General features: G+C 50.6%; 1 protein-coding gene across 1 annotated transcript in view; it reads right to left on the reverse strand.

Moving 5' to 3' along the window:
* The window catches only part of BOC (BOC cell adhesion associated, oncogene regulated), a 36,868-nt gene that overhangs the window by 9,103 nt on the left and 9,772 nt on the right, over positions 1-17,993 (reverse strand). The window contains exons 4-8 of the mRNA XM_030328456.2: positions 9,802-9,948; positions 7,827-7,970; positions 5,634-5,927; positions 4,980-5,252; positions 3,580-3,887 (exon numbers count right to left, since the gene is read on the reverse strand). Coding sequence (XP_030184316.2) covers positions 3,580-3,887; positions 4,980-5,252; positions 5,634-5,927; positions 7,827-7,970; positions 9,802-9,948 — 1,166 coding nt within the window. The remainder of the gene's footprint in view (positions 1-3,579; positions 3,888-4,979; positions 5,253-5,633; positions 5,928-7,826; positions 7,971-9,801; positions 9,949-17,993) is intronic.

Raw genomic sequence — 17,993 nt, forward strand, 5'->3', positions numbered from 1 at the left:
GCTGGTTTCAGCACTGGCATCTCAGCCTGGAGCTACCGGTGGCTATGGTTCACGTAAGAAGCAGAATGGAGTCCAACAGGGCAGGAGGCAGGGAAGGAGAATGGGCTGGGTTTGTGCAGGGCGTAAGCTGGTCCTGCCAGCTCTGGGACAGCGAGGTCAGCTCCCTGGTCCCTCACCTAACTGGCCCATCAAAGAACACTCGGTGGGGAGGGTCAAAAGGCCTGACATTGCTGAGTTTCTCCAAAGACCTCCTCTCTGTATTTCTGAAAACCTCCACATTTAACTTTCTTTCTCCTTGCTCTATTTAAACCAAATAAACACAGTCTCTTCATACTATGGGATGATGATAATGATGATAAAAGCCGCAGTACCAATAGAGTTTTGTCTGATGAGTGTTTACTATGTACCCTATAAAATGCTTTCATGACAACAGCCCAAGAGACAGGTGTTAGTTTTGTTCCCGCTTCACGAAAGCTAAGGCTTGGAGAGCAATTTGCCTAAAGCCACAACACTAGTGAACAGAAACTGTGACTTGACTCCAGAGAGCACATTCATAATCACATGTAACTCTTCCTAGAAAGAAAAAGAGTCTGGGAGCCAGGAAATCTTGGGTTTAAGTTCCGGTTATGTGTCTTACTAGCTGTGTAACCCTGAGCAAGTTCCCTAACCTCTCTGCTCCCTAATCTTTTCATTTCTAAAATGAGGCAAATAAAAGCTCTCAGCTTATTCTGAAGATTAAACTAGATAATTTACATAGAGTGTCAAGCAGTGAACTTGGTACACAGTAGGTTCCCAGCAAATGCCTGGCCCCCTTCTCTGGACTTTCGCCACACCCTCCATTCAGTAGGTCTCTGCCATTTCAATCCTCCTTCTTCTGCTCCTGCCTTCACTCCTTTCTTAGTACTTAAAAACTGGATGAATTATATCTAGTATGGATCTTTAATGGCCCCACATTTCTAGCTCTTTAAAGAAAAAAAAAAATATAGGAGTCCAGGCTCCCTCCCCAAAGGGCGATGCTGGGAGGCTGCTTCCTCTCACCTACCCCACCTCTCAAGACAAAAGGCTTAACTGCCAACTGTGCACATCTCCCAGTCTGCTGGAAGCCAAAGCCGTGGTTTGCTGAAGAATCAAACAGCTGGTAGAAAAAGCCCTAATCCCCAAGCAGAATATTCCAGAGTAGAACAAAACCTACTATTCAAGGGACAGGGATGGTCTGGGCTCATTTATGTCAGACTTCCAGGATTTGTTCCAAGGGGAGAAGTTTTCACAAACTGAGAATGCTCAGTAGTATTGGAAACCCAAACACAGTAGCCCAGGGTCTGCAGATGCAGCAGGAAATGGAACCGGCTTCCCGAACAAGAAAAAGTGAAAATGAGAGCAATGATTCCCAATCTCCTGCAAGAGAAGGGGTTGTACACACAGCCCGAACACTGATTTTTCACTTCAGAGTCCTTTCTTGTGAGATGATCTTTAAGACCCGTCAGTCCCTCAGGAAAGGAACTGCTTGCGAGACATCATTTCTCTTTGGTGGCATCCACCTAGCAGCCCCAGTGCCCCTCAGGCCGGAGCCTGACAGAAGCCAGAGCCGGTTGAGGCACGGTCCTCTCCCTCTCCCTGTGCCCCTTTCTCCCTTGGCCCTCCCAGCACGGGCCTCACACTTCCACTGGACTCAGAAACAAAAATAAGAACTAGAATGGTCATTAGTCACTGTCTCTCTCTCTCTCTCTCTCTCTCTCTCTCTCTCTCTCACACACACACACACACACACACACACACAGGGTGACGGTGGCCTCAGCCTGGCATTTCTGGATCACCATGCACCGCCTTTGCCAGCTGCCTCTTGGTGAGGCAGGTTCATGGCCACCTATTGGCCTGAAAAATATGATTCTTGTTCTCATTGCTGGCTCTTGTCTAGCGGGGACCGGGAGCACTTGGCCTGCCCTGATCTCTGTCTACAACTCTGAGATGGAGGTGTCCGGTTACATGGGGGAAACAAGGATTAGGACCAGGGCTGCCCCATAACCCGGTCTGAACAATGAGCTTTTTGTTAAACAAGTATTCACCCCCTTTGCTGACTGTCTACGAAGAGGCCAGGGGTCCAACGGTTAGTGAGAAACTACCCCCCGGCCCCCACCTCGTAGGCAGTTTCGCCTCAGGTGTCTTTCTGACGGCCCCGCATGTCTGTGAACTTGTCCTCACCCAAGGTCATGAAGGGAAAGAACAGAATGAGGTTGCCGGCAGGGTCCAGGGCAGGGGAATGGCTACTGTGTGGCCAACACTTCGCACCACACAGGGCTGGGTGGGTTGGTTGGTTGGTTTTGGTGGGGGGAGAACAGTTGATAAATACTTTCAGTCCCACAATCACATATTTTCAATACTTTCTACTAAGTGCACACAGCACTTTAATAGGCAAAAATAACAATGAAGGTATAATAAAATACAGCATTTATAATACATCATCAAAAGACACTGTTAAAAATCCATTTAAGGGGCGCCTGGGTGGCGCAGTCGGTTAAGCGTCCGACTTCAGCCAGGTCACGATCTCGCGGTCCGTGAGTTCGAGCCCCGCGTCAGGCTCTGGGCTGATGGCTCAGAGCCTGGAGCCTGTTTCCGATTCTGTGTCTCCCTCTCTCTCTGCCCCTCCCCCGTTCATGCTCTGTCTCTCTCTGTCCCAAAAATAAATAAACGTTGAAAAAAAATTAAAAAAAAAAAATCCATTTAAGAACAATAATTTTCTACCATCTAATGGCCTTGGGGGAAAAAAAAAGGCACACACCTGGGATGAACAGAAATGCTCTTCAAGGACATTTTCTTAAAGGAAATTTCATGTCCTTCTCCCCAGGGGGGTAACATCAGGTGAGCGCTCAGCCTCGAATGAAGGGGGCAGGCTGCGGGCCCTGTCCTGCCTCACAGGACATTGTGTCCAAGAGGATGGCCTAGCTGGCTGTCCCCACACCCTGCCAGGGCCTGAGGTTCCCCCTGCTGACAGCTCCTGAAACATCTACCCGGACAGGCTTCCTTCTGTCAAAGAGAAGTAGCTGAACAACACGATGTGCTTTCAGCTCAAACGCCTGCTTGTCAAACCTGAGCCATGGTTGAGTCCCCAAAACCGAGGGGGTATTTTATAGCCCTCAGAGAAAACACTTGTTCACAAATATTTGTTTCCCTGGCCTTAGAGCTGGCTTGCCGTGCAGAGTTCTTGCAGGGATGTACCCACAGGAGCTTACTTTGGTTAAAAAACAAAACAAAAAACAACATCAACAACAAATGACAGAGGGAAGAGGGGAGGGCAGGTGATGGTTACCAGGGAAACTGTTAACTCTCCCCAGAGAGGAGAAGCTGGTGGTGTTAGCTCCTGGGAAGCCAGTGCACAGAGAACCCGAAGGGGCACACGTGACTTTTTCCTGGGCCTCTTAGGTTCCCAAATGCCTCAATCACAACCAGTTTCCTGGGAGGTGGTAGGAAAGTTCAGTGGAGGAAGTTCAAGGTCAGCAGTAGGGATTGCAGGAACTCAAGGGGAGGTAGCCAGCAGGCAGTAACCCACACCCAGCCTCGCGGAGGGGAGGTCAGGCACCATACCTTGCGGTGTTTCACCACATAGTAGAGGATAGGAGCCCGGCTGCCACCCTCGTGCCGAGGCCGCCACACCAGCTCGTACGAGTCAGTCTTGGAAGTCCGAGGTGAGCTGAGGATGATGGGCGCCTCAGCAGGAGCCACCTGCCCCTTCTCTCCAGCGCACTGTGGGGAAGCTGGCTGCATGGACGTCAGGGGTTTGGGGAGCCCTGGGCGTCCCCTCAGCATCGGCTCAGGGCTTCCAGGTCTTGAGGGCGGCATGGGAGGTGTGGCAGTGTCCAGCTTAGCATCCCGCCATGGCCTCAGGGTCGTGCCTAGAGGACCAGGAAGGAAAGAGAAGCGGAGGAAGAGGATGTTGGTTCCCTTGGTAATGGGCTGAGTTGCTGCCTCGAGGGAGGAAGCAGAGAGAAGTCAGAGAGGAAACCCCTGGGGCGGGAGCCTGAGATGACCAGGGGCCCAGTCCACACATGGCCGGGCCCTGTGGGAGGAGACAGGGCTGTACCGCTGCCCTGCCGGGAGAGAAGGGCAGGCTTGGGCCTTGTGCCCAGGCATCCCGCCATGGCCCAGGGCATCAGGCAAGCATCTCTGCCGTCTGCTTGTTTCCCTGAGCCCACGGACTAGCCTCACCTTGCGTGAAGGTGTTCTCCTTACTCCTGAGGAACCCTGCACCCTCCTTCTCATGCCTACATTGGGGGAAGGACATGTCCCTTCACTGCGGGGTCTTAGCACCACGCACACTCTGGGCCTTTTCCTACTCCACTGCAGCCACCTGGAATGTGAGATGTGAAGTCACCTCTGAGAACTTGAGAGCCCAGGACAGGCAACCCTTCCTTTTGGAAGCATCTGCAGAATGTGTCCACGCTAGTTTCTCCTCTAGCTGACCTCTGAACCACAGACGGTTAGCATCTGATGGTGAGGATTCAGCATTATTTGTTGTCACATTTTCCTCAAATTGTTTCCTTGGTGAGTTTTGTCTCCTTGATGAGCAAGCTGGGTCTTTGTTATGTCTTTCTGCACCCTACCCCCACCCCCGCCACCCCGTCTAGTCCAAGACTGAGTATGTAAGTAACTACTCAGTCAGGGTAGGTGTCAGCTGAAATGGATCAAGCTGAAAGGGGCAGATTTGCTTTTCTTTACTCTAGAGCACTGGTTGTTAAACTGGATTCCATGCAAACCTAGCAACTCACAGATCTAAAGCATTTTTAAAAATACAATAGTAAGATCACTTCTACTAGTAAAAATGTACACCTCTGACTTTTTAATAAGTTAATGTGAACTTGCACTCATAATTAAAAGCCACTTTTATCTCATTTATAATACTGGGGTTCTAAGTGGGATTTCACTTGAGGAAAGGGTTCTGTGAATGTTCAGCTGAAATCTCCTCCAGCCTTTTGGGCGACACCTACCTGGCCTGGCGGTCCTCAGCTGGACCACAGCATGGGCACTCCCAACTTCATTCTCAGCCATGCACTGGTAGACGCCTTCGTCCTCAGGCCCTACGCTGACCACCCGCAGGGCCCTGCGGGACAGTCGGAGGCGCTGGCTGGAGGCCAGGGGCACGGCATTCCTCAGCCACAGCACAGATGGCGGGGGGTTCCCACGCACTTCACAGGTGAGCTTGGCGCTCTGGCCCCATGGGATGACCAGCTGGGACAGCTCCATGGTGACCTCAGGGGGCTCTGCCAGGAAACCGGAGCAGGGGTGACAAAGGGCCTGAGTCCTCCCATTTAGGGCCAGACAGGCCTGGGGGGGGGGGGGGGGCGACTGCAGTCAGGAATGGCTCCCTCCTTCCCTGTGACTGTTGATAGAAGGAAGGAAAGGTCCTGTGTCTCTTCTGTCAGAGTCATGCCCGGAAAAGGACCGGAGAGGGAGGTCAGGCACATACACCTAGACCCTGGGATCTAAGCACCTCCATCTCTCTCCTCCTCCATTACTCACTGGGCATGGGACCTCTCACAAGGTACATGACCCTACCCAGGGCTTAGGGTTATGAGCATCTAGAAAGGCCACACTGACCAAAGAGGAGGCCGAGGAGAAGAAAGTCTGCAACAGACACTCACCAAATACCTGGACGTTGTAGAGTATGACTGCTGCCCCAGGCTCCCCGACCCCATTGTCGGCCATGCAGCGGTAAGTCCCCGAGTCCTCCTCACTGGTGGCGTCAATGAGGAGGTTGCTCAGCAGGAAGCGTGTCTTATTGTAGCCAGCGACACTGGACCCATCCTTGGCCCAGGTGACCCGCGGGGGTGGAATCCCACTGGCCACGCACTCCAGGATCAGACTCTGGCCTTTGGTGACAATGATCGTCTGGGCCTCTGGAGGGTAGATGATACGAGCAGCCTCGGCGGTGGAGCCTGGAGGGGCCGGGAAGTGAAGAGCAAAGCGTGCGACCAGGACTCAGTGCAGGGGAACCCCTCCACCCCGCCTTTGGCAGCCAGGGCCCAGGAAACAGTCCTCCGGGGATTTGGCATCAAACAGCCCTTCAGGGGCTTGAGACCTACATAAAGTGACTGAATTCCCCTGGGCTTGGTTTCCTTGTCAAAGACAAGGACCTGCCTCTGCAGAGAGCTATTGTAAGAGATGAGGTAATATATCGGAGCAGCAGCACTGACCCAACATATGCATGGAGAACTACGCATGTTGGCAAAGAAAAAGATGAGACAGAGAAGCAAAGTGCACCCCAAGTCCGAGGATGAGCTAGGAGACAAGGATCCGAGGTAACCCCCACACACCACCCAGAGGTCTCGGTTCCCAGTGTCCCTGACAGTGCGAGCACCTCACTGAGCTGAGCAGGACCCACTGTTTAAAAAGATGCATTTCTTGGGGCGCCTGGGTGGCGCAGTCGGTTAAGCGTCCGACTTCAGCCAGGTCACGATCTCGCGGTCCGTGAGTTCGAGCCCCGCGTCGGGCTCTGGGCGGATGGCTCGGAGCCTGGAGCCTGTTTCCGATTCTGTGTCTCCCTCTCTCTCTGCCCCTCCCCCGTTCATGCTCTGTCTCTCTCTGTCCCAAAAATAAATAAAAACGTTGAAAAAAAAATTAAAAAAAAAAAAAAGATGCATTTCTTGCACTGTATTACAGGTCCCTAAAGCAAATCAACTACTTTGTCTGCTGCTCAGCTAAGGAAGGCGTGACCTCTTTTCAATGCTGGGGAAGAAACCGCACAGCACTCATCAGAAGGCTGGTTGCTCTCCAATGTGCCACTCTCTTCCACGTGGACTATGTGTGATTTTACTTTATGAGCTAACCAGGGGGAAAGCCAGCTTTTATAAGACCTGAGAGCTTAGGAGGCCTTCTTTAAGAAATAGAATGTAGGCGCCTGGGTGGCTCAGTCAGTTAAGTGTCTGACCTCAGCTCAGGTCATGATCTCACAGTTTGGGAGTTTGAGACCTGCTTCAGGCTCTGTGCTGACAGCTTGGAGCCTGGAACTGCTTCAGATTCTGTGTCTCCCTCTCTGCCCCTCCCCTGCTCACACTCTGTCTCTGTGTCTCTCTCAAAAATAAGTAAAAAACATAAAAAAAAAATGCAAAGAAACAGAATGCAAAATTATAGATACAAAACTCCATGAGGGAGGGAGTGCTGAAGCTTGGCTTCCTTAGCTTCACAGTACATCTGTCTCTGGTGCTGACTCTTAAGACCACACTCTGCATGAGACGTCCCTCCAGTGAATAAGCAGGAAGGCTGGAAAAATGCCTGGCACACAGGAGATGCTTGGCAAAGGCGAGTGTTGTTCTCATACAACTGGGGGAGTGTGTGGGCCTCCACGGACCATCCCCAGAGTGAGGTGCTGGGCACACTTCAGTGAGCAGCAGTGTAGGCACAGCCTGGCCTTGTGCCAGGCAGGCCCTGTGGCCTCACATGGGCACGGGCACACCATCATCTCTCCTGTGCACGTGCCGTCAGCTGCTGAGCACCAGGCCGTCCTGCCCCAGCAGACACGCCCCAACAGATCCCTGCTATGAAAGTCCCACAATGAAGGGAAGCTCTCAATGGGCAGGGGAAAGGGACCAGCAAGCACAGCCACCCCCCAGAATGAGGCAAGGGCCTACGGGAGGCCACGAGTGGCCGGCTGGTGGGGAGAGGACCCCCGCTCAGTCTGAGTCCCGGATGCTTCGCTGGTCCAAGCCCCCCAGGTCCCACCCCCACTGCACAGACCACAGACCTGGAGCACAGACTGTGCCCTCCCCTCCCCGAGTCCCCCCCCTCCTCAGCCCGACCGGCCTCTTCCATCAGCGAGACACCCCGTTGCCCCTTACGGCGCACGCGGAGCCTGTCACTGGAGCCCGAGGTTTTCACTTCTTGGGTCACCGGGTTGTAGGCAGCACACTTGTACGTTCCCTCGTCCTCCCGGCTCGCGTTCACAATCTGGAGGTTTCCTGATGGCATGATCAGGTAGTTATCTGAGAAAAGGGGACACGGGATGAGTTTGGGTCCAGAAAGCTGCAGCCGGCACCTCTCGGGGGGCAGGCAGGGCAGGAGCCGTGAGCTGTACACCTGAATCCCCACAGGCCCACACTGAAAATGCTGTTCTCCCACCAAAACTTCGAATCAAGTGGGCCAGAAATGCTGAGGAGTAAACCTGACCAACTAGCTGACCAACTGGCTAGCTGGCGGACTCCCCTGAGTTAGCACATAGGTCTAGGGAAGAACGCTTTATACTTTCAAAGGAGCTGGAGTAGGGTGGAAACGAAGCAAGGTCTGGGGTCTGCCAGACCTGGGCTTACGCGCTGGATCTGCAGTGGACTCTGTGATTCTTGGCAAGCTGACTGACCTCTCAGATACCGTTTCCTCATTTGTAGAACGGTACGACATGTGCCGCCTCAGAGCCTACTGTAAGGACTGAAGGGCCCGTGCTGCACACGCAGGTGATGAGATGATCATTCCTGCAAGCCACCAGGAAGGAGGGAAATACATAGGACTTCCCGTGGGTCTCTGTCATGGTCACAGCTCTAAGCCACCTCACTCGTCAATTTCTGCAACCAGGGAGGAATATTCGCACTCCCAACCACCACCTTCTCCACGCATGTCACTGAAACCCTTCCCTCTGCATCGCGGGTCTGCTACACTTTGTCCGCTTCTGGTCCAGAGGTGCCGCGGGGATGGGCTTCCTGTCTTTCAACAGGAGACAGATTCACGGCTTCTGGACACCCCACTGGCTGGGGATGGTGTTCAGTCGGCTTCCTGGCAGGCAAAGCACTGGCCCTCAGCTCTAAGCTTTCTGGTGGCATGGCCTGCCCTGGTGGTCCCAGGGTGTCTGAAATCCAGGTTCACTAAGCCTGGTGCCTGCCTGTCACTGGGCCGCCCCAGGTAAGAGCAGTTTAGGCAAATGCCTGACAGAGAAAACGCCTCGACCCCTCCTATGGAACGGGCAGGCTTCCTCCAGAGGGCTATTGCCAAGTGTCCGCTGGGGACAAAGGAGAGTCTTGCTCTATTCCTCGCACTCTCCAGTGATTTCTGAGCGGCAGGATCAGGGGTTTTACCCTTCCAAAAAATGGTTTTCTACATTTTCTGCAGTGAACATATATACATTCCTTATAAGAATATAGGAACATATCTTCCCTTCATAACCAGAAAAAGTTGATGAAAAGGTTTGAATTCTATAGGATATTTTAAAAGGTACACATTTTGAGCTGTGGGTGGTCACGTAGGGTCTAGCTGGCATTGAGTGAAGGGTCAGCTATGGGAAGTAGCTGACTTCATCTCGGGAGATACCCCTACTCCTCACAGGCACTCTGTGGACCCAAGCTTGGCTCCCCCGGACCAGTATGTCGTGGCCTGAGCAGGAGCTAGGTCAGCTGAGACAGCCGCATCACCGAGAAGATGGGGAGAGGGAAAAACCCAAGTCCCACTAAAGAGATTCCCCTGATGGGTGGGGGTGAGCTCCACCGCTCCCCGGGGAATGCTGCAGCTCCACCAATGGCTGGGTTCATCGGGCGACCTCTCGGTGTGTGCCTGGAGGCAAGGAACACTGTGCCGACAGTCTTGTTCAAATGGTGGAAGCTCAGCAACATCTTCCAGAGCCTCAAAGGATGAAGAGATTCCTCGCAACAGGGCAGAAGACCTCCATTTTGGAAGTCTAGCATCCTACAGGGCTAAATAGCAAGGTAGAAGACAGCTGACCGGTGTGAGGAGGGGACTGCTGGCATGTGGATGGGGGTTCGGGAAGCGGTAGTTGGAGGTGGTCAGCTTCCCTCCTGGCCTTGGCCTCTGGGCTCCTGCTTGCTCACTCACCCCGAGATGCCTCCAGCCACTCTTGCTTGACACTGTATCGGACCTGAGCTTTCGGGTGGCTCTCAGGAAGGTGGCAGGCAATGACTGCTGTGTTCCCCTCATCTACTTCAATCACATGCTGCACATCCAACTTGAAATCCTGGAGATCTGTGGAGAGAAGAAAAGGTGCCAATTGGGCATTGATGGAGGACAGAAACAAAGTGACATTTCCGGGTGGGTTGATGCCTTGGTGTCTTCAGTCACAAGAAACAGCTGCAGAAGCCTCACCTGCTGGGGGCTTTCTGGGGGTGGTCTAAGTCCTTCCTCCAGCTTTCTGTTGTAAGAGTTTGAGGATGGAATGTGTGGCCTTTATCGCTACATGGGAGTTTAACTTGGTATATATAAGCTGGAGGGTGGGGACATACGTACAGGATTCCATCAGGAGGTGCCTGCGATATCTCACCTCTTCCGATCTCTCACCAGCCTCTTCTGTTACAATGAGACATGGGGGCAAGTTGGCCAAGCCCACTGGCCCTACTGAACCTGGCTGGAGATGGGTTATGATCAAGGCATAAGTGCCCTGGCACAGCTCAGCGAATGGAGACTGAAGGGAATGATGAAAGAGAATTGTGATTTCTTTTCTTCCAGTTCAGTCATGTTCCCTGGCTTTTCTTTGTCATCCACAATAAAAGCGACAGGCCCAAGATTCTGCTTAGTTACCAACCATGGTTATAACAGGAAGGCTGATGGTACCCACGAGCTATACTCCATGTCATGGCTGATCCTTCCTCGGGGCTAGGGGTGGGGGATCTGTGGACGCTCTAAGGGCTTTCTAAGGCAAAGAGGGATCTCCCCAGTATAGCTGACGGCAGTGGAATGTGGGAGAGCTGAGGGTCTTGATGCCAGGCTGCAGTGTCTGCAGCATGGTGGCTGTCTCTTCTGACTTGGCTTGGTGGGAAGACTGGAATCTAAACTGGGAGAGGATGGAGATCCATCTGGAACAAGAGCAGGATGTTTCCCAAACAATCTAACAGTTCACACAACAAAACTCTCTTTGTATGAGCCAAATCACTGAAGTTGCTGAACAAAACGGGATACTTGTGCCATAAGCCACGTGCCAAATTTATTTTATCAGGACTGCAGCTGAATGGAAGAGAAGACATAAGATAAGAAAGATGAGACTATTTACCCAAACACTCCTTCGTAGAGCTACTTAGCCCTGGTGGCACCCTCTCTGCTGTCTACACCAAATTCTGTGAGCTCCTGAGAGCGGACACCCGCAGAGCTTTTACCACAACTCCACTGCAAGACTCCACTTGCCTGTGTTGTATTCCCTGGAGACCCAGAGAAGGCAAGAAGGTGACGGGAGCAGGTGGAAGTCAGGTTTCTCACAGAAAAGGCAGTTAGTTACCAAAAACAAACTACTGTCACTACAGGAGAGCACAGTGATCAAGGCACGTAGTGAGGTCAGAAGGTTTCCCACCTGATGGAACTTGCCAGAAGCTCTTAGACAAGCTGTGCCAGGGCAGGAAAGCCCTTTCGTTTCTATGAAAGGATCACTGTCCCTCTGATTATAACACTAGGACTTTTCAGGGGCAGGGGCCAAGTCTAAACCTATGCAGGGCCTGATCTCATTAGATGCTCAGTAAATGCTGAATGACCAAATGAGGGACTATCTCAGAAACTGGGACCCTCAAATCAGGTACCAGATACCCATTTATGTTGCCTATGAACTCAAATTTCCTAGTTGTGTTTCACCTATACTACAAGCTCAAGGACAAAGCCCTAGCACAACAAATTTTCTATAAATCTTCTCTCTACTTATGGGCCAAACTTTTATCAAAGTATGGCTATTTTTAAAATAGAATGTTTCTTAAGAGGTCACTTCCGCAGTCACAGAAAAGATGTGACATAAGTCTCATGAATGTGGAGTAGGAAATACATTCTGTTCACAAGCGGGTGACAAAAGCAAAGGCAGACTGCCTGATTGATTTCTACTGCCCCCTTTTACTTTCTGGGGTAAGTAAACGCCTCAAGTGAGGCGCATGGGTCAAGGGGAGCTCTCACTCAAGGATTCCTTCCTTTGGGTGGGTGTAGAGCCTTTGGGGCTGTTAAAGAATTTTCTCATCATTATTTAATTTTGTATATGTGATATCTGACTCCAGCTAAATTGGAAATTCCTAAGGGGCAGCCTATTAATTTTGCACTCCACGCCCCAGCCCTAAGCCCCACTGCACAGTATGCAGGATACAGCAAATTCCCTACAAATCCTCGTTAAATGAATGAACAATTTGAAAGGTTGAGCCCCAGGCCCGCTTCCTGGGACTGCCATCTGCATAGCTGAATGTGGCTCTGAGCCTGGAAGGGGCCAGCACTTGGCTCAATGCTCTGCCATCACCGTCTTCAAATTCTTAACGTTTGCACAAAAGACCCCACATTTTCATTTTGCATTAGACCCCCAAAATTATGTAGCCCAGTCCTGGCTGAGCTTCTCAGCCAAAACAGCGGATGTGTTTTTTTCTCGGAGAGGAAGGAGATACGGACTACGGGAAGGGGTGGATGGCCTGGGCGCAGTGTGTTCTGGCTAAATATTACTAACTGCTTTTCAAAAGCAATGCACTTAAACAATGCAAAAGCCTTAATCCTCCTCGGCACAGTGCGTGCTGTACCTGCCAAGTCAGGAGGATCTCCACAAAGAGAGCTGTGAGCGACTGTCAGCTCAGGGGCATCTGGAAAATTCTGTCATCAAAAAGTAAATCTAAAACTACTCCACCAAGAGATTGAGTTTTTTTCCTCCTCCTCTTCCTCCTCCTCCTCCTCTTCTTTATTTCACTCCAAGGAAATTTGCCTCAAGCAAGAATATACTTAAACAGATCATTTTACAAGAAAGGAGTTTGGCACCAGAATGCCATCTCCACGTTAATGGCCCAGGCTCTTGCCCTTGTAACTGAGAGTATATCCAGGCACAGCTCACGTCCTCCTCCATGCACCCACCTCACTGACCCAATACTAGAAAACATACGCATCCCCACCCCCTCCCTCAGTCCCTCTTGGCTCCTTCTGCACCCTGTGACAATTGCTAAGTCGGAGACAGAAGGCTATGCGGTGGGGAAGGCGCAAAGCTGGGCACCGGTCAGCCATGTGGCCAGACAGCCCCTCTGTTCCGATGCCAACATGTGCACAACAGCTCATGTGGGCAGGACTGAGGACACCCCAGCTGGGCATCCAGCTCCCCACAAGGGCCTACTGGCAGACCAGTCTTCCTGGCTTCAAAAGAAATAAGGAGTAGTTAGGTCCTTGGCCCTGTCCCCTCCTTGTTCCTCCCAAGCTTAAGCCTTAGCTGCTGCTTCACTAGACAAACACATCCAATTTGGCTGCTGGAGTAAAGTTGAGTTTCACTAAGGGATCAAAGGCAGAGTAACAAAGTGATGATGGATGTGAAAATCAGAGCACCCTTCTCTAGTGTTTTTAGGCAGGAAGGAGACTGGGGGTAGGGCGGGGGTGGTGTGGAGACATCATGATCAGTAATGGCCTAAGCAGCCACCAGATGAGGCAGATGCAGAGATCTGGTTGGCTGCAAGTGAAGGAAACCAGTCTGTTCCCAGGCTCCTTTGTCTGCAAAGCCGGTTTCCTGGCCAGTCCCCGGGGCTGCTCAGGGCACCTCACTGGGACTGGGGGGGGGGGGGGGGGCAGGCCCTTGAGTTTCAAATGGGGTTAACAGGCCTCACTGCAGAATGATGGATCGGGTTTCACGGGGAAATGGTTTGACAGGACACCTGCCCTTGCCTGTTGACTGGTGTGTTTGAGAAATCCATTAGAGGAATGTTTTTGCAGCTTTAATCCTCTTACCTTCCCCCAGACCCTTCTTGTGCATCCTCTTTGTGTATTCTTTCGGCTATTTTATTAACTTGTCTGCACTAATCAAATGCCAATAAACCCAACTCTTGTTCCTCGGCTCTCAACAGAAGCCCTGGTCTTTAGGGCCATCTCTGGATTTATAGAATTTCCTTCTCAAAGGATTTTGTGCTTTCTAAGAAAGCCCAAAATAGTTTAGGCTCCATACAGAACCCTGCCTAGTTCCCTCTTTTCTAAGCCCTCAGTTTCTTAATGGAAGATGTATCTTCTGATACATTACTTCCATAGGGCTCTTAGGTACACAGATTACAGGGCTTTGTTCAGACATAAGTCATGTGATAGGCTCAGTGTTTCCTCTTCACATTTACAGGGTATATCAGGCACTTACCTTCTGAGCTAAGGGAAAATGGGGAGGAAAACAAGAACTTTTAGAAACCTATCTATCTACAAATAGACAGGTTTTATGTTAAGTCCATTTGAACTTCTTATCACCTTCTAGCTTGGATCCTTCCTTTGGCTCAGCAGAACTATGAATTAAATTACAATATTTGGGTTATGTTCATGGATTCCCATGACACAAAATTGTCAAATCTTAATTGTAGGCTCATCCTCCCAATTTTTATAGTTTACACATCCAGTTAGAGGGTGCATTGCATCACAGCAGAATGCCTCTGGTGTAATCCGTAAGGATCTTCAAGGCATTTCCTCATCTGGGCCTCCTCTCCCTGAGATCTCTCTTAGGCTGCAAGTCACAGTTAAGAAGTCAGGCAAGACGGCGCCTTTGTCTGGAAGTCACAGGGGGTCACCGACATCCCCATCTCCGTGAACTCTGCAGAATATTTATTTAAAAAAGTCATCTTCTACCCATCCAGGCATTCTTATGTAGAGTCAGTCCTGTCCTTTCCCCCTGCATAGGGACAAGCATGTACTTGACTGCTCAGGTTTGGACGGGACCCACCAGATTGTGGGGGTGTCATATTGGGCTCGCTTGGCAATGCTGCCAGGACAGCTTAGTAGCCTCTTGGCCAGTGGCAAGTTTCCGGGCTGATGATTCTGCTGCCTAACTCTTGTGGCCTCCAGGCCTCAACTGGCCCTGCGGTGGCTTGTTGTGCCTATGGCTGATGTTACAAAGCATAGAAAGATTTTGCCCTAATATCGCACCCCTCATGCTGACCCGGTGGCCTTTCTCTGCATCTCGATTGGTTTTTGAAAGATGGCAAAGTTTCAAAGGAAGTAAAACGAAGAGCTTTCTCCGGCAGAACCCGTGGCTCACCTCTCTGCAGGATGGACTTGGGGGTAGAGTTTGAGAAGGTGCAGGGTCCTAGGCGTCGCCTTCCTATGTGGGCTCTGGCAGTGCAGGGGCGCTGCCATGCCCCATACTGCTTCACCGATGGGCAGAGAATCACAACACTACTCTCACCCTCCAACTCACCTGAGGACCCATGCCTTGGCATGGCCCCAAGATGAGCCCTCTGAAATCAAGCGCTCTGCCGGTGGGAAACCATGTCAACCAACTACAGAAACAGAGGAAGCCTGGAGCAGAACTGGGCTTCCATTAGGCCAGAAAGCCTGGCACCCGGAAAGGATGGGGTTTACTGCGGGATGGGCGAGCATCTCAGAAGCCACGCGTTCTGGGTAGTGACTAAGCCTTTTGCCAGCACGTAGCCCTGTCACACAGACCGCTGAAGCCAAACCCAACTATAGCCCACAAGGCTGGGCAAAATCAGCCTACTCGATAGTAGGCATTTGATACACACCATGCCCTCCAGGCATCACTGATTTATTCATTCAGCCAGGAGCTACAGAATTGTCTAGTAAGCCCGGCACTGCAGAAGATATCATGAAGACAAAAATGCAGTTCCTAACCTCAGAGACCTGTACTTTGATAGATGAGGCAGGTCAAAACAACACGCAAAGCAGGGTACGATAGCTTGCAAGAGTCGGGTCGGCAGGCTTAGTCCCTACCACCTCCAAGAGCATCCCAACCTAGGTCAGGTGGCCTTGAGCTCCCGAGCAACTTAAAAGGGCAAAGGGAATTGACAGAGGGAGTACTCGTCCTCCCTCCATAGGCCGCGAGAGTGGATGAATAGATTTCCTTTCATTAGGATTTTTTTCTGCCTGTCCAATTGCACAAATAATTTTGGCTGCAAACCTCTCTCCTGAGAGCCATGGAAACATGACATGAAATTTCTCAAACACACTCTCTGATGAAAGCAAGGCATATGCTCTCTCTTATTTAAATAAAAACAGTCTCCACGGGTGTCTAAAAAGGCCTTGGCAGATGCCAAACACACTAGTTGTTCAATCTTGTGTTTCTTTCTTTCCCCTTGAGTTGAGGTGGGGTTTGCACTCAGATTTGACCAGTGGGAGAAAGCTGAGGGCAGAGAAGAGATGAAAGAGCCACGAGAATGAGGGCAGAGGATCAAAATCAAGACTGGAGGTGGGCAGGAGAGGAGAGAGGATATAAAGGGAGGAGTGGGACAGAGAGAAGGGAAAATAAAAAGGACCTAGTTGGCAATGTCATTAAAACGATGTGCAATAAACTGGCCTAATGTTTCAGGAATTTCTTGGCTCGAGTCATTAAAAATCTTCTTTAGAAAAGAAATAAGAAAATGCGAGACGTGATTAATCCTTGAAGACAAGGCAAGGATGGGAGCCACGTCTCCACCGAGTCTGGCAGCCAGATGCACGGAGATGTCTGTAGACCATCTCATTTATCTGACTTCAGTTCTGCACTGAGGTAGGGCTGGTTAGCAGAACTTGGGAGTTTCTTTTGGACCAAATGAAGGAATGAAATGGTTTGAAAAAACACACTTAAGAGAAAGAGAAGGGAAAAAAAAAGATTTAGTTGCCAGTAACCCACATCATACATATTTCTCTGATCAACGAAATATAAACTATAAACTTAGCAATGGGAAAATTAATGTGAATCCTGGTGGTCTGGATCATGAGAGCCAGAACTGGATCCTGACAGAGCGTCTGGCAGGCTGGCAGCCTGCACAGGAAGAGGGAGGGGAGAGAAAACGGGAGGCCAAGGCACTGGGGAAGAATGGAGATGAGCACTTCAGCATGGTCCTCACATACAGAACTCTGGGTCGGAGAGGCAGGGGTGCTGCCCTAAGGCCACTGGGGCCCACAGTGGTGCTACTTTTTCTGCCCACACACCTGGAAATTACATATTCCTACAAGCAGTGGTGGCTACTTGATGCCAACCACCCACTACCTTGGATAGTGTCCCATGAAGTGTCTCACAGGACGTGGAGCCACATTCACTGGTATCTCCCTTCAAAGTTTCCAGAGGTTCCTCTAAACATCTCCATTCCTTGTAAACAGACCTTTAGACTTCTGACATCCATCAATTTTTCTGAGCCCTCCCTGAATCTACTTGTGTCTTCAACCTGTTTATACCCAGAGTTCTTGCTTCATTTTTTTTTTTTTAAGCCTTTTAATATGTCAGGATTTGGTGAAGAAATCTTTGTTCACCTTTTGCATGCCCTTCTTGGCCTTCTGGACTTCAAACATATATTATCTAGGAGTCTTCCTCTTTCTAGACATTCCCTAGAGGCCTACTCTGTGCCAGGCCCTGTGGTCACAGAGATAAATGACAAAGTCTCTGCCCTCCAGGCAAATGAGAGGGCTACAGGAGTAAAGACAGGATGGTAAGAAAGCTGGGAAGAGGAGACCCCACTCCATACTTGGGAAGTTGAGGGTGTCAAGAAAAGATCCCTAGAGAAGATATTCGCATCTGAAAAACTGAGAAGGAATTTGCTAACCCAAGGGAGACGGCAATGCTCTGGGAAAGGGAGTAGAGAGGACGGTGTTCCAGGTAGATGGGGCACCATTCCCAAAATAAGGGGAAAGTGCAAGATGAGATGAGGAAATGGCAGAGTCTGGTGGGTCCAGAGGGGAGGCCGAGAGACAGGCTTATGGGCCATGCCACAGCCCGAGTCCTATTCCGTAATTCCTGGAGTCTTCACAGGTTGTTAAGTAAAGGAACACAGTCATTCAACATTAAACATGATTCTCCCTCACCCCCCAAAACGCTGGTTTTGCCTCAGCTAGATTTTTTTCCCCTTTGCCTACATTTTTTTTTCCTCACTATTCAGTGATAGTCCTTTATCTTAGATGGGAACACTGACCCACCTGCAGGGGTTGTACTGTTCTCAGGGTTATTACCAGATTCCAGGAAGGGTTGAAAGTCTAAAAAAAAGGGCCAAAGTAGAAATTCCTAAATTTTTCCACACTCAAAAAAGGGGGAGCCAAGGGATTCATCTGCTGTCTTGATTTTTTATTTTTTTTTAAATCATCTTGCATCATGTTCCTTAGAGGGCTCCAGGGATTTCAAGTGAGCTAATCAA

The sequence above is a fragment of the Lynx canadensis genome, chromosome C2 (genome assembly GCF_007474595.2).
Source record: "Lynx canadensis isolate LIC74 chromosome C2, mLynCan4.pri.v2, whole genome shotgun sequence".
NCBI classification, from domain to species: domain Eukaryota; kingdom Metazoa; phylum Chordata; class Mammalia; order Carnivora; family Felidae; genus Lynx; species Lynx canadensis.